The sequence below is a fragment of the Bufo bufo genome, chromosome 9 (assembly GCF_905171765.1).
Source record: "Bufo bufo chromosome 9, aBufBuf1.1, whole genome shotgun sequence".
NCBI classification, from domain to species: domain Eukaryota; kingdom Metazoa; phylum Chordata; class Amphibia; order Anura; family Bufonidae; genus Bufo; species Bufo bufo.
The window spans coordinates 125,538,812-125,561,081 of NC_053397.1; the positions used below are offsets into that span (position 1 = coordinate 125,538,812).

Consider the following 22,270-nt stretch of genomic DNA (forward strand, 5'->3'; position numbering starts at 1 on the left):
TGTGATCCCTATGCTAGGTGTACCTGTGTGTGGTACTTCCGGAAACACTCCCCTAAGCATAGGGCAGGGTGGTCAGGACAGAAATAAATAATTACTCTTACCGGTAATTGGTTTTTCCAATAGCCTCCACAACGGCACTTATTGGAGTGTCCCCGCCTCGGACAGGAAACAACGACGTAGAAGCAGAAGATTTAAGAACCTCCTCCCCTTTACCTAGTCAGTCAATAAGAGAGGACACAGAAGTGATGCCAAGATAAATCATGTATTAATAACCAAGGACAATTACATCATTAGAAGGAAAACAATAAGTCTTTACAAACTTAGACCCATGTAATAATATTTTAGGGAGGGAATCCCAGTGCCGTTGTGGAGGCTATTGGAAAAACCAATTACCGGTAAGAGTAATTATTTATTTTCCCTAACGCCTCCACAACGGCACTTATTGGAGGATTAACAGAGTAATAGGATCTAGGGAGGGACAGCAGCAGAAAGTACCCTGCGCCCAAATGATAAGTCCTGGTTCTTAAGGATATCCAGCCTATAGTGATTGAAAAAAGTCATAGGATTGGCCCAGGTTGCGGCTCTACATATCTGTTCTAATGATACAGATGCTGCCTCCGCCCATGAGGATGATACCGCTCTGGTGGAGTGAGCCCTTATTCCAACCGGGGGTTGGAGGTCTTTCTGCAGGTAAGCTAACTGGATCATATTTTTTATCCATCTGGATATCGTAGGTTTGCTCTCCCCGTGACCTTTGTTGGGCCCTTGGTACTGTAAGAACAGTTCGTCTGAGTGCCTGAACGATGAAGTTCTGTTGAGGTAGCAGATTACCACCCTTCTTACATCCAAGTTGTGGTAATTCTTCTCCTTTTCCGAGGTTGGTGAAGGACAGAACGAGGGCAGTGATATTTCTTGTTCGCAGTGAAATCTAGACACTACCTTAGGTAGGAAGGCTGGGCAATGTTTCAGAATTATGCGATCATCGAAGATTGTCAGATAAGGAGGTTTATATGAAAAGGCTTGGATCTCCCCGACTCTTCTAGCCGTTGTAATGGCCGTAAGGAATACTGTCTTCAACGTCAGAAGTCTCAGGGATATATCTTCTATAGGTTCAAATGAGGGAGACATTAGTACAGACAGTACTAAATTAAGATCCCAGGGAGCAATGGTAGGACGGGCTACAGGAGTCTTTCTCGTTGCGCCCTTGAGAAAACGCTTTATTAAAGAGGATTCTGACAACTTGATGTCCAAAAACACACTAAGGGCTGATACCTGCACTCTAAGGGTTGCTGGCCTGAGGCCTTTGTCAAGTCCGGCTTGAAGGAACTGCAGAATTTGAGGAATGTTGGGCAAACTCGCGTCACCCGCGAATTTCTGAAAGGCTTTCCAGGTCCGCATATAAATTCTGGATGTTATGGGTTTCCGGCTGAGCATAAGAGTAGAAATAACTGAATCCGAGAGTCCCTTTTTTCTTAAAGTGTTGCGTTCAGTCTCCAGGCCCTCAGGTTCAAGTTTTTGACGCTTGGGTGATCTACTGGGCCTTGATGAAGGAGATCCGGAATGGATGGGAGGACCCAGGATTCCCCTGCTGAAAGGTGAAGTAGCAAGGGGAACCAGGATCTTCTCGGCCAGTGAGGGGCTATAAAGATTACCTTGGCCTTCTCTTCCTGTACCTTTATCAGAGACTTCGGTATTAGGCTGAAGGGAGGAAAGGCATAGAGAAGGCAGTTTGGCCATGGTCGGGATAGGGCATCTATCCATAATGGCTGGTCCTTTTGGGAGAGGGAACAGAACTGTTTGGTCTGTTTGTTGGACTTTGTCGCAAACAGATCTATTTCTCGAGTCCCCCACTTGAGACACAATTGGTGAAATATTTGTGGATTTATGGACCACTCTCCCTCTTTCAGAGTTTGACGGCTGAGGAAGTCGGCTAAAGTATTTTCTTCTCCTCTGACATGTAAGGCTGTAAGGGAAATCAGGTTGCTCTCTGCCCAGGAGAAGATTTTTTCGCTTACGGCTGCTAGGGAGCGACTCCTGGTTCCTCTCTGTTTGTTTAAATAGGCGACCGCGGTAGTATTGTCTGAGAAGACTTTTATACTTTTTGGTGATGTAGGCGTAAAGAGAGCGACCATGACTTTGTATACCGCTGAGAGTTCTTTTAAGTTGGAGGAGGCTTGTAGTAGATCCGCTCCCCAAGTGCCTTGGACCACTTTCCCGTATGAGTGACCCCCCCAGCCGATGCTGCTGGCGTCTGTGGTTATGATCATTTGATCTCCTTGTCTCCAGGAAACACCCGTCTGAAGGTGTTTTCTGATTCTCCACCACAGAAGAGATGTTTTTACCGATTTCGGAATCAATACTCGCTTTTCTAGGGCCGAGGAGGTGCCATCCCAGGAAGATAGGAGGAACGCCTGAAGTGGTCTTGTGTGGTGTTGGGCCCATCTTACTGACTGGATCGTGGACGTAAGGATACCTAGAATGGTCATGAGGTTCCTTATCGTTGTGGATTTTTGGCTGCAGAAAAGCGAGACTTTTTCCTGGAGCTCGATCTGTTTGATCTGTGGAAGAAAAGACATTAATCGATGGGAATCTAATATTACCCCTAAAAAGGTTTTGCTTTGTGCTGGATTTAAGTCTGACTTTTTGAAATTTATTATCCACCCTAGGGTGGTAAAAAATTTCTGAACATCTGCTAGGTGCGACAGAAGGGTCTCTTCACAGGGAGCAACTACCAGAAAGTCGTCCAGGTACGGTATAATTTGGATGCCTCTTAGGTGAAGGGCTTTGACGACATCAGACATAACTTTTGAAAACACCCTTGGGGCTGAGGAAAGCCCAAAGGGAAGGGCTATGAACTGAAAATGACAGAGCCGGTTATTTATATAGATAGCGATTCTCAAATACTTTTGATAGGCCACAGCAAACGGGACGTGGTAATAGGCGTCCTGAAGGTCCATGGTCGCCATGAAGCAGTCTTGGGGCAGGACATTTATGGTGGATCTCACTGACTCCATCTTGAAGCGTTTGTAAATGATAAACTTGTTTAAACCTTTTAAGTTAATTATTAGTCGATAGATCTTGTTGGGTTTTTGGATTAAGAAGACAGGGGAGTAAAACCCTTTTCCCTGTTCTTCCGCAGGAACCTGACAGATTACTCCTTTCTGAATGAGTGATGTAATTTCTGACTCTAGGCAGGATTGTTTTTCTTGATGAGGTAGGATTTTGTTGATCATGAAATGATCTGTGGGTATCGACAGAAACTCTAACTTTAGGCCATGACTTAGGGTGTCCACTACCCAGGGAGATGCTCCTATATTTTCCCAGACGGCAGCAAAGTAGATTAGTCTGCCCCCCACTTGATGTCTAGCTTCATTGTTTTGAGGATGAAGCATTCTCGGGGTTAAAGAGAAACCCTCTACCCCTACCTCTGGAGGGCTGCCACCTCTTTGAACCCTCTTTTTTCTTAGGATCTCCTTTGGTATTTCTTTGATTCCGAAAGGAACGCCTCTGATGGAAATAGCGTTTCTCTATAGGGAAGCCCTTCTTCCTGTCCGCCGCCTGATACAGAATATCATCCAAGGTGGACCCAAATAGTCTATCGCCTTCACACGGGATGGAGCATAGGCGATTCTTTGAGCTCGCGTCCCCTGACCAGGTGCGGAGCCAGACAGCTCTTCTTGTGGCATTCGATAAGGCCGCTGACCGGGCAGAAAACTTTACTAAGTCTGCAGATGCATCGGCAAGAGAATTAGACGCCTTCTTTAGGGCTGGTAGGGAAGTTAGGATTTCTTCCCGCGGGGTACCCGCCGCCAGATGATCCTCTAGCTGGTTCAGCCATACTGAGAGTGTTCTTGCAGTACAGGTGGAAGCTATACTTGGTCGCAGCATAGCTGTGTTAGTCTCCCATGATTTCTTTAGGAGGCTCTCACACTTTTTGTCCATGGGGTCTCTGAGGAGGCCAGTATCCTCAAAGGGTAGCGAGGTTCTTTTAGAGATCCGGGCTACTGGTGCATCTACCTTTGGGGTTTTTTCCCACAGGTTAGAATCAGCATCATCAAAGGGGTATTTGCGTTTAAAGGCACCCGATATAGCCACCCTTTTTTCTGGATCTTTCCATTCCCTAGCAATGAGGGACTTGACATTATTGTGAATGGGGAAGGTTCTTTTCTTCCTTTCCCCTAACCCCTGGTACATCTGGTCTTGTACAGAGTGAGCCTCCTTCACCTCCTCGATGTTCGGATGATTTTTAAGAATCCATCTGTCTCTTCCGGCAGAAAGAGGGGTTTACCTGAGTCGTCCTCAGAGGAGGAGACTACCTCAGAAAAGATTTCCCCTTCATCGCATTCAAACCCGGCGTCAGAGGCTAGGGATCTTTGAGAGGTGGATGGTCTTGGGGATGACGGCATTCTTAGGTCTACTGCCGCATTCACTTCTTCCTTAATTATTGACCTCATGGACTCGAGCAGGGAAGGAGATTCCTCTGAGACAATTTTTTCTGTGCACTTGGGGCACAGAGGTTTTTTTGACTTGGAGGAGAGTGCTTTGTGACAAATGCCACATTTTTTCCGTGCCAAATCTCCACCAGGCGGCTTCAGGGTCACGGTCTCTCTGGCCTAAGATCAATTACACAAAAGAATGGGGCATACTTAGAGACCAGTGGCTTTAGAAATTATTTAAGAGGCCAGACCCTTCACCGGTGGTGGAAGCAGCAAGCACCAAGTGTGTACATACTCTCTAGGTAAGAACAGAAACACACGCTATTAAGCATATCTCTCCTCTGGGAGGAGGCTTACCGGGCTGAGGGCAGAGGCTGAAGGATCCACAGGTTTTCTGGCGGTGTCCATATCTCCAGGGCTTTGCATCGTCCTCGTAGCACATGGACGCTGTGTTTGAGGAACTCTTTTTAAAATCCGCGCCGCTGGAGCTCCGCCTTCTCGCGAGATTCTCTTGCCCAAGGAGAATCTCACCCGCTGACGTCACACGCCGGACGTCGGATCCCGCGATAATCTCTGGCAACTACCGCACATGTGCCCGGGGACGCCTGCAACCAGGACTTACTCCAAGGAACAGGAAGGGAGGCAATGCGTCCCCGCGGGCCCGTTCCCTGCTCCAGCCCTCCCACATGAAGTGGGGAGAACCCCAGGATCGAGGTCAGGCTGGGCGGAAGAAAAGTTACTCCTGCTACAGGAGCGGCTTCCACGTCTTCCGTCGGACAGGAAACAACGACTGACTAGGTAAAGGGGAGGAGGTTCTTAAATCTTCTGCTTCTACGTCGTTGTTCCCTGTCCGAGGCGGGGACACTCCAATAAGTGCCGTTGTGGAGGCGTTAGGGAAAATAGCGGGTGTCACGCCTTATTCCACTCCTGCTACAGACACAACATTTTTTTCTGGGTGACGGTTGGGTTGAGGTACCGGCAACGACATTAGGGAAATGTCGCTCGTGTAGACGGCTAACTACACTGGTGGATGGGGCCACGGAACCTCCTGGGTAAAGGAGGTTCTCGATGATCTCTTCCTGGAATTTGAGGAAAGATCGTGTTCTCCCAGCCTTACTGTAGAGAACAAAACTATTATACAGAGCCAATTGAATCAAATATACAGACACCTTCTTATACCAGCGTCTGGTTCTGCGGGACACTAAATACGGAGACAACATCTGGTCATTGAAGTCCACCCCTCCCATGTGAAGGTTATAGTCGTGGACTGAGAGGGGCTTTTCAATGACACGGGTTGCTCGCTCAATTTGGATTGTCGTGTCTGCGTGAATGGAGGAGAGCATGTAAACGTCACGCTTGTCTCTCCATTTCACCGCGAGCAGTTCTTCGTTACACAAGGCAGCCCTCTCCCCCCTTGCAAGACAGGTGGTAACGAGCCGTTGGGGGAAGCCCGCGCGACTAGTTCGCGTGGTGCCACAGGCGCCAATCTGTTCTAGAAAAAAATGCCAAAAGAGGGCCACACTTGTGTAGAAATTGTCCACATAAAGATAATACCCCTTGCCGAATAAGGGTGACACCAAGTCCCAGACTGTCTTCCCACTGCTCCCCAGGTAGTCAGGGCAACCGACCGGCTCCAGGGTCTGATCTTTTCCCTCATAGACACAAAATTTGTGGGTATAGCCTGTGGCCCTTTCACAGAGCTTATACAATTTGACCCCATACCAAGCGCGCTTGCTTGGGATGTATTGTTTGAAGCCAAGGTGCCTGGTAAAATGTATTAGGGACTCGTCTATGCAGATGTTTTGCTCTGGGGTATACAAATCTGCAAATTTCTGGTTGAAATGGTCTATGAGGGGCCGAATTTTGTGGAGCCGGTGAAAAGCTGGGTGGCCTCTGGGACGGGAGGTGGTGTTGTCGCTAAAGTGCAGGAAACGCAGGATGGTCTCAAATCGTGTCCTGGACATAGCAGCAGAGAACATGGGCATGTGATGAATTGGGTTCGTGGACCAATATGACCGCAATTCATGCTTTTTAGTTAGACCCATGTTGAGGAGAAGGCCCAGAAAAATTTTAATTTCGGAAACTTGGACTGGTTTCCACCGGAAAGGCTGGGCATAAAAGCTTCCCGGGTTGGCGGTTATAAATTGTGTGGCATACCGATTTGTTTCTGCCACAACTAAGTCTAAGAGCTCCGCAGTCAAGAACAGCTCAAAAAATCCCAGGGCCGAACCGATCTGAGCTGTCTCAACCCGAACTCCAGACTGGGCGGTGAAAGGGGGAACTACAGGGGCGGCTGAAGTTGGGGACTGCCAATCAGGGTTTCTAGAGGCTCTACGGGCCCGTCTTCGCGGTGGCTGCGACGGGGTAACTACTGCACGTGTCACCGTACCAGCTTCAACTGCCCTTCTGGTGCTCGCTACTTCACCATGTTGTACGGCAGTGCTGGCACTAGGTCCAGGAAGGGCTGCGCTGCTGGTGTATGCCTCACCACGTAATCCGACAGCGCCAGCACCACTCTGCTGCTCTTGAAGTGCATCCTGCGCAACCTGTGGTCTAGCGACACGGGGCCGGGTACTCCTGGTGCTATCAGGGACCTCAGCCTCCTCGTCCGAACTTTGGGTCAGAGAGCCACTGCTTTCTACAGGTTCATATTCTGACCCGCTAGATTCATCAGATGAGGGTTCCCATTCCTCATCCGACTGGGTCAGAATCCTGTAGGCCTCTTCAGAAGAATACCCCCTGTTTGACATTTAGGCAACTAAATTTAGCGGTATTCCCTGAGACTACCCAAGAAAAAAAGCAAGCCTGTCTTACAAATGGGAGGCGAGCGAAGTACCGGAGGCCGCTGCGGTTGATCAAAAATATCAAAACAGATTTTTTTATCGCCGCAGCGCATGTAAAGTGAATGTGCAGTGATCAAAAAAAAATATTTTTTTGTCACTGCGGTGGGGCGGGCGTGGGTGAACGCACGTGTGGGCGACCGATCAGGCCTGATCGGGCAAACACTGCGTTTTGGGTGGAGGGCGAACTAAAGTGACACTAATACTATTATAGATCTGACCGTGATCAGTTTTGATCACTTACAGATACTATAAAAGTACAAATGCTGATTAGCGATACGCTAATCAGCGAATAAGGGACTGCGATGCGGTGGGCGCTAACTGATCCCTAAACTACCTAACCAAGGGGCCTAAACTATCCCTAAAACCTATCAGTCAATACCAGTGAGAAAAAAAAAAGTGACAGTTTACACTGATCACTTTTTTCCTTTCACTAGTGATTGACAGGGGCGATCAAAGGGGTGATCAAAGGGTTAATTGGGGTGCAGGGGGTGATCTGGGGCTAAAGTGTAGTGTTGGTGCTACTCACTGTGAAGCCTGTTCCTCTGCTGGATCCAACCGACGAAAAGGACCAGCAGAGGAGCAGACAAGCCATATAACAGATCATATTTACTAATATGATCTGTTATCTGGCTTGTGATTTGATTTTTTAAAAATCAGGAACCTGCCAGCCACGATCATTGGCTGGCAGGTTGCTGACGAAATACTCCTTTAACTTTTGCCGGCCCGCGATGCGCATGCGCGGGCCGGCTCTGACCGAAATCTCGCGTCTCGCGAGATGACGCACGGATGCGTCCAGGAGGGATGAATCAACCACCTTCCGGACGCATCTGTGCGTTAGGCGGTCCGGAGGTGGTTAAAGAGGACCTTTTACCTGGAAAAACATTGTGAACTAAGTATCCTGACATATACAGCGGCACCCAGGTGTTCAAAATTATTCAACCCCCAATGCTGTAAAGGGTTTTAGGGAATTTAGTGTACATTTGTAATTGTGTTCAGAATTAAATCTTACAAGGACTTTTTAAAGAACCAAATGCAATTAAAATGACATCAATTGTTTTTGTAATACAGTATTAAATGTTTTTTTTTGTGATTTCTTCATTGACACAATTATTCAACCCCTTAAAGACTACCACTTTTAAGAACAGAGGTTCATTCAAGTGTTTTCGATCAGGTATTGAAAACACCTGTGGATGTCAAGGAGCAGCAATCAAGCATAATAAGCACCAATTAGGCAGATTTAAAAGGACTGTGATACTCAGCTCCTTCTAGACATTTACTGGTGTGTTTACAAACATGGTGAAGTCAAGAGAATGGTCCAGGAAGACAAGAGAAGAGGCGATTTCTCTTCACAGGAAGGGCAATGGCTATAAGAAGATTGCAAAGATGTTAAACATACTAAGAGACACCATAGGAAGCATCATTCGCAAATTCAAGGCAAAGGGCACTGTTGAAACGCTACCTGGTCGTGGCAGAAAGAAGATGCTGACTTCGACTGCTGTGCGCTACCTGAAGCGCAAAGTGGAGAAAAGTCCCCGTGTGACTGCTGAGGAACTGAAAAAAGATTTGTCAGATGTGGGTACTGAAGTTTCAGCTCAGACAATAAGGCGCATACTGCGTAATGAAGGCCTCCATGCCAGAACTCCCAGGCGCACCCCCTTGCTGTCTCCAAAGAATAAGAAGAGTCGACTGCAGTATGCCAAAAGTCATGTAGACAAACCACAAAAGTTTTGGGATAGTGTTCTGTGGACTGATGAAACAAAATTCGAACCGTTTGGGCCCATGGATCAACGCTATGTTTGGAGGAGGAAGAACAAGGCCTATGAAGAAAAGCACACCTTGCCTACTGTGAAGCATGGCGGGGGGGTCAATCATGCTTTGGGGCTCTTTTGCTTCTTCAGGTACAGGGAAGCTTCAGCGTGTGCCAGGTACCATGAATTCTCTTCAGTACCAGGAGATATTGGATGAAAATGTGATGCAGTCCTTCACAAACCTGAGGCTTGGGACACGTTGGACCTTTCAACAGGACAATGATCCCAAGCATACCTCCAAGTCCACTAGAGCATGGTTGCAGATTAAAGGCTGGAACATTTTGAAGTGGCCATCGCAGTCACCAGACTTAAATCCGATTGAGAACCTCTGGTGGGACTTAAAGAAAGCAGTTGCAGCGCGCAAGCCTAAGAATGTGACTGAACTGGAGGCTTTTGCCTATTAAGAATGGGCGAAGATACCCGTAGATCGCTGCAAGACACTTGTGTCAAGCTATGCTTCACGTTTAAAAGCTGTTATAACTGGAAAAGGATGTTGTACTAAGTACTAAGATTGAATTTCACTTGGGGGTTGAATAAAACTGATAATGATGTGAGCACAGAAAAGACATTTGTGGTTATTTCATTATAAATGTTATGTTATATTTGTCTGACTTACAAGTGCCTCTCTGATTTAATTGTAAACAAGATGACTGAAATGATCAAAATCAATGTCAAACTGGCCAAAGCACTCAATTTCAGTGGGGGTTGAATAATTTTGAACACAACTGTACTATTATCCCTGGGCGCCGCTCCGTTTTCCCGTTATGCCCTCCGGTATCTTCGCTCAGTAAGTTATAGTAGGCGGAGACTGCCCTTGTTCTGCTGGGCGTCTCCTCCTCCTAGGCTGTAGCGCTGGCCAATCGCAGCGCACAGCTCACAGCCTGGGAGAAAAAAACCTCCTAGGCTGTGAGTTCTGCACTGCGATTGGCCAGCGCTACAGCCTAGGAGGAGGAGACGCCCAGCAGAACAAGGGCAGTCTCCGCCTACTATAACTTACTGAGCGAAGATACCGGAGGGCATAACGGGAAAACGGAGCGGCACCCAGAGATAATAGTAAGTGCAGTGAGATCCCTGGGCACCGCTGTATATGTCAGGATACTTAGTTCACAATGTTTTTTCCAGGTGAAAGGCCCTCTCTAAGGCCCAACATCAGTCCAGCTTTATACCAGCTCTGCGTAATTCAGAAGGGTTGATATGTAACTCCCCAGAGCAGGTGGTAGAGATCATGTACTCCTTTTACTCCAATTTATATTCCTCAAAAATTACTGCCACTGAGGCTCAGATGGAGGACTTTCTGGTCACACTTGATCTCCCTGCTCTTACACATGACCAGCAATCCCAGTTAGATGCCCCCATTTCCCTTATGGAATTGGAAATGGCGCTGCAAGACATGTCTAATAATAAGGCTCCTGGGGGGGATGGACTACCAGTTGAAATTTACAAAACTCTTTTCTCAGTGCTCCTGCCCCAGTTATTAGAATTATTTAAAGAGGCTCAAACTAGTAAGGCTCTGCCAGCTTCTATGAATGAGGCAATTATCGTGGTTATCCCAAAACTGGGAAAAGACGTCCTAGAGGCAGAATCTTACCGACCCATTTCCTTATTGCAGGTGGACATCAAACTGTTGGCGAAGGTATTGGCTAACCGTTTGAACCTGGTGATTAAATCTGTAATCCACTCTGATCAAGCCGGTTTCATACCCAACATGTCAACGGCAGTAAATATTAGACGACTGTACCTGAATATTCAGGTGGGCCGGACGCATGCGGCAGTCGCGTCTCTTGACACGGCCAAAGCATTCGACAGTGTGGAATGGCGATACCTCATTACTGTACTAAAAGCCATGAGATTCGGGTCAGGGTTTATTAATTGGGTCCAGTTATTATATGCATGCCCTACTGCTAGACTACAGGTGAATGGAAATCTTTCTGACTCCTTTGAACTCCACAGGGGGACTAGACAGGGGTGCCCTCTTTCGCCGCTATTATTCGCAATCGCGGTGGAACCTTTGGCAGAGGCTCTCCGAAAGGCAGAGGCGGTGAAGGGTATCACTTGTGGGTCGGTAACGGAAAAGGTCGCTCTCTATGCGGACGACCTTCTGTTATTTCTTGATGACTGGACTTCCTCTCTGCCGGCAGCTATGCAAATCATTAATGATTTTGGGCGTCTCTCTGGCCTGACTATTAATTGGGCAAAGTCAATGCTAATGCCTTTGGGAAATACTACGCAGACAGATCATAGTTTTACTGCGGGTTTGCAGGTTGTACCCTCCTTTAAGTATCTGGGTATACAGGTATCGGCGGATCCTCGGGATTTTATCCGTTTGAATTTATTACCGCTATTAGATAAATTCAGACGGAAGGTCCAAGTGTGGATTAGACTCCCCTTGTCACTCATCGGTCGTACCAACTTGCTAAAAATGATCCTTATGCCTCAGCTTTTGTACATTTTGCATAACTCCCCGTCCTGGATCCCCTTACAAATATTTCATTCTATCAATGCAATATTCCGAGACCTTATTTGGAAGAAAAAAAACACCCCGAATTAAACTTGCGTTGCTGTGCAGATCCAAAACCCAGGGGGGGGTTGAGTGTCCCTGACCCACGGATGTATTACATAGCGGCCCAATTACAGCATCTTCGGGGATGGGGAGAGGCAGATAAGTTGAGCACTGCTGGGCGGGTTGTGCAGCAGCTTATCCATACTAGGAATGTAATGGCAGCTTTGGAGGGTGGAATTTTGACAGGGGTAGGCAATATGATATCCTACGCACCATACACACAGTATGGTGGAAAGCTAAAGAGATTGTAGGAATCCAAGGGTACACACAACTTACCCCGATCTGGCCTAACTACCTGTATAAAGGGCTAAATACGGTAACTAATGTGAAATTATGGGACGTCTATGGTCTTAATCGAATGTGTCAGCTATATGAGAACAACTGTATTAAATCCTTTAATATGTTGCAGCAAGAGTTTGGACTGCCTAAGACGTTATTTTAGGTCTACCTTCGGTACGACATGCTGTACAATCACAAGACCGTAAGGAGAAAATAGTCTCTGCTGATTCACATACGATTATTACTCATATTACCTCCCTGGGGGATACAAGAGGGGTGATCTCTTTGTTCTATCTGAGCTTAATGGAGGCGTTACACAAGGCCCATCGGCTGCAGCAATATTCCAAATGGCAACATGATGTCACGGACTTAACAGTGGAACAGTGGGAGGAGGTATTGGAGGATTTCACGGTGGTAGCAGTAAGGGAGGCTCACAATTGCTATTACTGCATAGAGTGTACAGAACTCCAGTCTTATTACACAAAATGGGGTATAGGACGGAAGATATTGGTCTGATGTGGGGAACTTAGTCTGTAATGTGTTTGATGTAACTATTGAACTAACTCCTACAATCTGTATTCTGGGATATACCAAGGAGATACCTGTTACCCCTGAGCTTAGAATAGCGATCACAAGAATCCTTTATCAGGCAAGGAAGCTAATTGCGTTTCACTGGATTGCCTCTGTCCCCCCGGTTATCCAGAACTTAGTAGATAAGATTCATATGCTAGTAAGACTAGAGAGTTACGTATACCAAAAACGAGGGAGTAATAAGAAATTTGAGAAAATATGGTCCCTTTGGATATCATATTATAATGTTGTGGTTTAATGTAATAGACTTGTTGCTTTGAATGGCGATGGGAACGTATTGCATGATGGTCTGTGAGTAAGGTTGGGAGATAGTTGGAGTGGATGCTGGATATGCATGTGGAAAATGGAGAACCAATGGAAAGTCGGGCAATGGCTTATCCTGAAGGTCTTCTGGGACTAAAGGTTCTTGGAGTACTACGGAGCCACCATTGATGCCTCTTCTAGGGACTTTCTTACAACCGCGAACCCTGGGTTTGGGGAGGGGGGGAGGGTGTTTATGTTTTCCCCTTTTTGGGTTGTTTGCATAAAATCTTATTGAAAATCAATAAAAAAGATTTTATTTAAAAAAGAAGTGACCCCATTCTAGAATCCACACCCCTCACAGTATTTATCAAAGGGTGTATTAAGCATTTTGACCCAACAAAAGTTTAGCAAAAATTGAAATTTTTCCACAGTTATGCTATTTCTGTGCCCAGTGTATGCCAGTGTGAAAAGCAAGCCCGGGTATTATGTGGTACTTCCTGGTTTTATAAACACCCTAAATGTGGCCCTAATCTTTTGCCTGGACATACCATAGGGCTCAGGAGTATAAGATCACGATTCACATTTGTGGTGATTTACACATCTTAAGGGGTGAAATAATAAATTGAAGCCCCTTTAAGTGACCTATATCAGAAACTACATCCAAGGTATTTATTAGGGGGTGGAGTGAGCATTTTAACCCCACAGGTGTTTTGCAAAAAATTAATGAGCAAGGATGGGTTTTCCACAGATATGGCATTTCAGTGCTCAATATGTTGTTTCCACTGTGTGCCATCTGAGACACTCTATGCTTTTAAAATTGTTAGATAGGTGCTGAAATGCCAATAAATGTGGAGGTAAACTGCTGTTTGGTTACACTGCAGGGTTCAGGAAAGACCATTTTGCAGCGCACATTTTGATTGGTTAGGTTATGGGCGCCATGTAACTATTGAACAGCCTCTGGGGTACCAGTACAGACATCTTCTGACAACCATACTGTTATTTTTCTTTGAATTGTGCTGTGTCAGGACTTATTTTTAACGGGATGAGTTGCCATCATTGTTTCTATTTTGGGGTAGATACAACTGTTTGATCACTTTATTTTGCAAAGCAGGATTAGGAAATGGTAGCAATTACACCATTGCTTTTCAGGCTTTATTATTGCGGCATACACTGTGCGGGTAAAAATGACATGTTATACTTATTCTGCTGGTCAGTACAAATACAGAGATACCAATTTTATATTGTATTATTACTAATAAGGTCATCAATAAGTTATTGGCAGAGTTTCGACAACCCAAACCACCTAGCGATTAGCTGCTGAAGAGTGGCTCTAGCACTAGACCAACAATACTAAAATCCTGGAATACCCTTTTAAGGCTATAAAATTCAAGCTTTACCTGTCCATCCAGTACTCCCAAAAGAGCATTCTCCATCCACTGCACTGGCTCCACAAAAAAAGAAGTGCACTTTGTAGGGTCTGAAACTTGTAATGGGGTCATTCTTTTATGAACAAATGTTGCAGGTCCATCACCTAATGCATGATTCAAGATACTTCCTGCTCTGAACAAGGAACGACTGGATGAACAGAAAAAAATGGGATATAAACAGACACAAATACAGACATCATTAATACACTTTAACTCCGGTAAACTTGATAAACTTCATTTTAAATAGAACCTAATATATAACAATAAAAGAGATGCTGCAGACATTTGTATAGTATTTAAAAAGTGACTTCAAGATTTGATTTTACTGCTATATACTGTAACTTATTCTTAGCTGCATATGGAGTACAGCAGGGGTGCACAACGTTTTTTGGTCTGAGGGCAGCACTGACACCGCTCTATTTCAAGGGGCCGCAAATAAAATAAAAATGTTGATCAGTACTCATTTGCATCGGCCTATTACACAGGCCAATGTAAAGTGATTGGGGAGGAGTGATCGCTATCACAGTCATTCCTCCAATTCGGTCCTCCGGACTGCCCCTGCTGCCTCCATCTTCGGGTCCTTGTGCTGTTTTCACCTGGCAGTGCATGGCCATGGTCACATCCACCTCATAAGCCAATAACTGGTTTCAGCGGTAATGTGGCCACAAGCAGCATGTCACCACTGAAGCCAGTCATTGACTGGAGCGGTGTATGTGACCATGCCCATGCACTGCCAGGTGTAAACAAAGCAGGAACCAAAAGATGGAGGCAGAGGGGGCAGCGCAATAGACCGGGGTGGCATGGAGCAGGTAAGTATGAATCTTCTGATTCAGGGGCAATGCTGCAGAAACTTGTTAACAATCATTTTTACAGGAAAAACCCGAAAAAGTGGCAGCATTTTCTTCCATCCTGCCTCCTATTCATAAAATCAGAGCTTTCCTTCACTGCAGAGGTTGGCGCTCTATGGTACTACCACCTCCTGCCCCCAGTTACAGGCGCCATGTAATAACCAGTAAGCACCTTCCCTTACTAGTGGGGAAAGTGCTTCTTGGTTAACCTTTAATAACCAGGCCTGAACAGACACTTTTTTGTGATTTAGCGCACCTGGTGGTTCAAACTTTTGGAACTTTATGTTTTATGTATTGGTAACTATTTTTTCCTTCAAACACATAGGGCCTTATAATTTATTTTTTAGTTTTATTTGGGGGAAAAACTGTACAAAACATTTCTTTAGAGTATTTTTTTTACATACCGAGTATTTTTTTTTTTACATACTGTATTTTTCGCCCTATAAGACGCACCCCCCCCCCCCAAAAGTGGGAGGAAAATGGCAGTGCGTCTTATGGGGCGAATGCTGCTGTTTTTACACTGATACACCGCCGACCGCAAGCTGCACAGTTTTGTAATGGCAGCGGGCCCAGTGCAGTCACTGTATTCTATTGCACCGGGCCCTGCTCACTGTACTAATGGTATCTACTGTATCTGCAGGCAGGCAATGTTTAACCATAAATATGTTCGATCCAGCAGCCTTTACTTATTATCATAGCAGGCAGGAGGCAGGAGGCTGGGCGGGCGGGCACTGGCAGTGTAACTTCCTACGTCACGTGCCTGCTCTGCCCACTTTATGAATGAAGCTGGCGGCGCAGGCACATGATGTAGGAAGTTACGCTGCCAGTGCCTGCCCAGCCTCCTACCTCGAGCCTGTTATGATCGTAAGTACAGGCTGCTGGATCGAACATATCTATAGTTAAACATTGCCTGCCTGCAGATACAGTAGATACCATTAGTACAGTGAGCGGGGCCCGATGCAATAGAATACAATGACTGCACTGGGCCCCCGCTGCCATTTAAAAACTAGTGTAGATGCCAGCCCCCACCCCCTGTATTGGGGGTCATTCACAGTGGCTGACACTGTTATGGGGGGGAATCTGTGGATGTCAAATAGCATAAGATGCTATTTATCTGTCATCCACAGATATCCCCCCATAGCAGTGTCATGCCATCCACAGATATCCCCCCATAGCAGTGTCATGCCATCCACAGATTCCCCCCATAGCAGTGCCATCCACAGACGCCCCCATAACAGTGTCAGCCACAGACCCCCATAACAGTGTCAGCCACAGACCCCCATAACAGTGTCAGCCACAGACCCCCATAACAGTGTCAGCCACAGACCCCCATAACAGTGCCAGCCACAGACCCCCATAACAGTGCCATCCACAGACCCCATAACAGTGCCATCCACAGACCCCCATAACAGTGCCATCCACAGACCCCCATAACCGTGCCATCCACAGACCCCCATAACCGTGCCATCCACAGACCCCCATAACAGTGCCATCCACAGACCCCCATAATAGTGTCATTCACAGGCTACCATTAATTCAAAGCCCACCAAAAGCACACCTTTTGGTTAAAAATATTTTTTTTCTTAGGTGCATCTTATGGGCCGGTGCGTCTTATAGGGCGAAAAATACAGTAATATGTATGGTTTCATGTGAATGAGGCGATAATGGTGACGGACAATTTTTTAATTTTTTCTGCTACAACATACCCGCAAGGAGGTAATAAAAAGACCTTTGGGGACACTGACACTTTGTTAATGTTTCACTTTTTCCCTTTAAATTTTTTCCTTTTATTTGTATTTTATTGATATTTTAGTGTATTTTTTTTAATAATTGGTTTACTACCTATATTTTTGCCACATAACATGTCCCCCAAGGTGTCATAAAAAGACTGTTGGGGGACAATGAACATTATAATTTAGCATTTTTTATTTTATTTGTATTCTATTATTATAATTTTTTTATATATAGTTTTGCAACACAAAATGTCCCCCAAGGGATCATAAAAAGCCTGGGACAATGAACGCTCTTATATTTTGAAATGGTTTCTTTTGTTTTTCTTTTCTTTATTTTTTAAATAATTTTCAATTTTGTTTGCCACAATATTTTTTTTCTTTCATTTGTGTTTTATTATATATTTTTAGTTTTTATATATTTTTTTAATAATTTTTTTAACTTATTTTTTTATATATTTTTTTTCACTTAATTTGTCCCCAAGAGGACACTAAAAGACCTTTGGGAGACGGTAGGAGATTTTTTTTGCACTATGTCCACTGTAACTGGGGCATCCAAAGGAGCTCCAGTTACAGGGGAAACAAGCGTGCTGTGGGGGCATTGTACAAGGCAGAGCTGAGCAGGGTCTCCTGACACTGCAGCTCTGCGCTCCTATGCCCCCAAGCCAAGTCCACCATGCATAGCGCTCATACACTGCTTCTGCCTTCTCCTCGGGTCTTGTGCTGTCAGTGACAGCCGGGGACCCGTCCTGCTCCTGCTACAGTGCGGGAGCAGGAACTGTAAGGCCTCTTTCACACGGGCGTCGCGTGTGACGGCCGGATAGGATGCGGGTGTGTCGCAGGAAAATCATGCAATTTTGCCTGCGAGTGGGGTGAGTTTTGTATGCGATTGCATTGCGTTCTTCAGTTTTTTCCACGCGAGTGCAATGCATTTTGCACGCGCATGAGAAAAAACTGAATGTGGTACCCAGACCCGAACCCGTACTTCTTCACTTAAGTTCGGCTTTGGGTTAGGTATTCTTTAAATTTTATTATTTTCCTTTATAACATGGTTATAAGGGAAAATAATAGCATTCTCAATACAGAATGCTTAGTAAAATGTAGATTGAGGTGTTAAAAAGTAAAAAAAAATTAACTTACCTGTTCCAATTGATCGCGCAGCCTGCATAGTCTTCTTGCTTCTTCTTTCAGGACCTGCAAAAGGACCTTTGGTGACGTAATTGCCCTCACCACATGGTGAGCGCGGTGACGTCAGCGCAGTTCCTGCTGAATGAAGATAGAAGATTACGTCACCAAAGGTCCTTTTGCAGGTCCTGAAAGAAGAAGCAAGAAGACTATGCTGGCTGCGCGATCAATTGGAACAGGTAAGTAAATTTATTATTTTTTTTTTTAACACCTCAATCTACATTTTACTAAGCATTCTGTATTCAGAATGCTATTATTTTCCCTTATAACCCTGTTATAAGGGAAAATAATAAAGATCGGGTCCCCATCCTGATCGTCTCCTAGCAACCATGCGTGCGATTTTCACGCAGCCCCATTCACTTCTATGGGGCCTGCGTTGCGTGAAAAACGCACAATATAGAGCTTGCTGCGATTTTCACGCAACGCACAAGTGATGCGTGAAAATCGCCGCTCATGTACACAGCCCCATTGAAGTGAATGGGTCCGGATTCAGTGCGGGTGCAATGCATTCACCTCACGCATTGCACCCGTGCAGAATTCTCGCCCGTGTGAAAGGGGCCTAATGGTCTGTCTTGCGGTGCTGTGGGCAGAAACACAGCTGATCACATGATCATCTGTGGCTCTGTCTAGGAGGACAGGGGCCACAAACCATGGCTCTGGGGGGGCATGCGCCCCTGGCGTAGAGTGAACGTCCATCCTAAAACATTTTTTTAAATTAGATACAAAATTCTGTCCAGAAAAAAGCGCAAGATTATGTCAAATGAGTTATCCCTTAATTTCAAACAACCATATGCACATGCTTGTTTGGAAGAGGCTGCTTAGCTGAAACTTGTCACATATGCTTGTATTTTCTTTATGGCAATAAAGTGAAAATGTATTAGAATTAGAGATGAGCTAATCAAAGTTGACTAAGAGGAATTCGATCCGAATTTCAGGAAAAATTTGATTCGCACCAAAGCCGAATTTTCTCACGCTTCATGGTAATGAATCGCATTTTTTCCTAAAATGGCTGCTGCACATGTTAGGACATGGAGCCAAGAGCTGTGGAAATGAAGGATCACCCATAATGCCATACATGCAGCCAATCAGCAGCCAGCCAGCCCCTGTGATGTCACAGCCCTATAAATACTCTCAGCCATTTTGGATTCTGCCATTTTCCAGTGTCCATAGTGCAGGGAGAGACTTTAGCAGGCGTTAGGGACAGTGTTAGAAAAGGCTATTGTGCTGAAAAAAAGATTTACAAGTTTAGGGAAAGAATATTCAAGGTGTAGGGTAAGCATAGGGAGGCATCATCTACACTATAAAAGGACAACAGGCTGCAATAGGAGAGAGTGTACAGCCTGGGTAATAGGAGCGATTCTATTATACCTTGCTGCACTTATTGGGGATCCAAATTGCCATTATACTGCTGCTTTTAGGTTTGCACTAGATGATACCTCTGTAATTCCAGCAAACTTTGTTTATTATTGGGGTGCAAGTGCTGTGTTGCAGGGTGTATTTATAGGAAATATACATACGTCATATTAACCGTTCTGCGGTGCAGTTACATTGTGCTACACACTTTTTTTTTGGGTGTTTTAATAGCAAAACGTATGCAAACTGATGCCATTAGTAAGGCTACTTTCACACTTGCGTTGTTCTTTTCCGGCATAGAGTTCCGTCACAGGGGCTCTATACCGGAAAAGAACTGATTAGGTATGTCCCCATGCATTCTGAATGGAGAGTAATCCGTTCAGTTTGCATCAGGATTTCTTCAGTTCAGTCGTTTTGACTGATCAGGCAAAAGAGAAAACCGTAGCATGCTACGGTTTTTATCTCCGGCTAAAAAAACTGAAGACTTGCCTGAATGCCGGATGAGGCATTTTTTCCCATAGGAATGTATTAGTGCCGGATCCGGCATTCAGAATACCGGATCCGTCCTTCCGGTATGCGCATGCGCAGACTGAAAAAAAGGTGAAAAAATAAATGCCGGATCCGTTTTTGCCGGATGACACCGGAAAGACGGACCCGGCATTTCAATGCATTTTTTCGACTGATCAGGCATTTTTAAGACTGATCAAGATCCTGATCAGTCTTACTAATGCCATCAGTTAGCATACATTTTGCCTGATCCGGCAGGCAGTTCCGGCGACGGAACTGCTTGCCGGATCTCTCTGCCGCAAGTGTGAAAGTAGCCTAAGACTTATGAGAATCATGATCAGTCTTAAAAATGCCTAATCAGTCAAAAAAAATGCATTGAAATGCTGGATTAGTCTTTCCGGTGTCATCCGGCAAAACGGATCCGGCATTTACGTTTTTCACCTTTTTTCGGTCTGCGCATGCATTCCGGTATTTTGAATGCCGGGTCCGGCACCAATTCATTCCTATGGGAAAAAATGCCGGATCCGGCATTCAGGCAAGTCTTCAGTTTCTTTCGCCGGAGATAAAACCGTAGCATGCTACGGTTTTCTCTTTTGCCTGATCAGTCAAAATGACTGAACTGAAGACATCCTGAACGGATTACTCTCCATTCAGAATGCCTCTATGCCGGAAAAGAAAAAAACTAGTGTGAAAGTACCCTAAAAAGTACGCATTATTTGCCGTTCTGCAGTGCAGTTACTTTGTACTAAAGACTTTTTTGTGGTGTATAAGTGTGAAAAAGGAACATCTTATTTGCTGTTCTGCGGTACAGTTACCTTGTACTTTTTTTTACACTTCTACATCCCAAAAAAGGCTATAGTACATCATATTTGCCGTTCTGCGGTGCAGTTACTTTGTACTACAGGCTTTTTTGGTGGTATTTTAATTCATTTTATACTGTCCTCATAGCACGGTGTGTAATTTAACATGTAGCTAAACCCCCTGTCTTAAGAAAAAAGGCTGTGGAGCTTTAACCTTCTTATTGCTAGTAGTATGTGACAGGAAAGGTGAAACTACAGAATAAGGCCTTATTCACACGTCCGTTGTTTCTTTCCTGATCTGTTCCGTTTTTTGCGGAACAGATCTGGACCAGATCTGGACCCATTCATTTTCAATGGGTCCTGAAAAAAAACGGACAGCTCAATGTCTGATTTTTTTTCAGGACCCATTGAAAATGAATGGGTCAGATCTGGTCCAGATCTGTTCCGCAAAAACGGAACAGATCAGGAAAGAAACAACGGACGTGTGAATAAGGCCTAAAACATTAGTATTTCAGAACATAAATATTCATAGTACACGGCATAAATACTGAATATCTGCTATACATACAGTACATGAGGTAATGCAATGACAATGAGCTATCAAATACAAGAAACATATAATAAACTACAGTGTAATGTCACAGATACTGTCCTTACCGACTATGCTTGTAACAGGCTGTAAAAACAGATGAGCAGAAAAACAAGTGAGAGAACCAGGAAGTACCCATAATGCACTGGGAACTGAGGCAAACGAAGTACACAAACTCACCAGTAGATGGTGCTGTTACCACACAATATAATGCAGATTAAATACAACACAGGTAAATTGCAATGTCTAAACTGATAAACACAAAAAAATAATTGGATTTGCATCTGACAGAACACTCACCGCTTGATGTCAGCTGACATCACTATTGTATTCGTTGGGTGCAAACAGTAGAACGAGTTCCCCTACTGGTCTGAGGAACAATCTGGTCTCTCCCTGTCTCCGTATTTTCAATTCTACCTTGCGTATAATTCAGTCTTTACTTGGGAATGTCTTAGTAACAAGACCTAACAGCCATTCGTTTCTTCGTGACTGTCAGTCTTTCATTAGTACTACATCGCCGGCCTGGAGGTTAGGCTTGCTGGTTTGACACTTTCTCCTCGGTTGCAGATTAGGAAATGTAATGCTTTTTCCACTTGTCCCAGAACGAGTTTGAGAGACTCTGTACTTGTCTCCATTGATTCCTGTAAAGATCTTTGAGATTCAATATTCCAGGTGGAGCACAAATTTGTTCAGTCTTTGGTGTAAGCAGTGTGGTGGGTGTGAGAACAGTTGGGTCATCAGGTCTATACAAAAAGGTAGGGCCTATAAACCAATTTGTGTCCTTGTGACGGTTAGCAACAACAGATCTAGTTATTTGGTCTGCAGGGTTGAGATGTGTAGGTTCATATTTCCATTGATCAGTAGAGGTAGACCTTCTGATCCTTAGCACTCTGTTGGTGACGTAGACATAGAAGCGCCTAGCCTTATTACAGATATATCCTAGTACTATCTTGCTATCAGTATAAAACTCTGAGTCTTTAATCTCCAGGTCCATTTCTGTAGCGATGAGTTCGGCTAACTCCACTGCTAACACCGCGGCACATAGTTCCAGGCGTGGTATTGTGTGTTCAT

At 45.0% G+C, this 22,270-nt stretch overlaps 1 protein-coding gene across 1 annotated transcript in view; it reads right to left on the bottom strand.

Moving 5' to 3' along the window:
• The window catches only part of LOC120978877 (dual specificity protein phosphatase 12-like), a 33,095-nt gene extending 11,782 nt beyond the window's left edge, over positions 1–21,313 (bottom strand). Inside the window, exons 1-2 of the mRNA XM_040407266.1 lie at positions 21,268–21,313; positions 14,158–14,335 (exon numbers count right to left, since the gene is read on the bottom strand). Of these exons, the coding sequence (XP_040263200.1) occupies positions 14,158–14,259 (102 nt within the window). The 5' untranslated portion in view covers positions 14,260–14,335; positions 21,268–21,313. The remainder of the gene's footprint in view (positions 1–14,157; positions 14,336–21,267) is intronic.
• Positions 21,314–22,270: the final 957 nt, after the last annotated feature.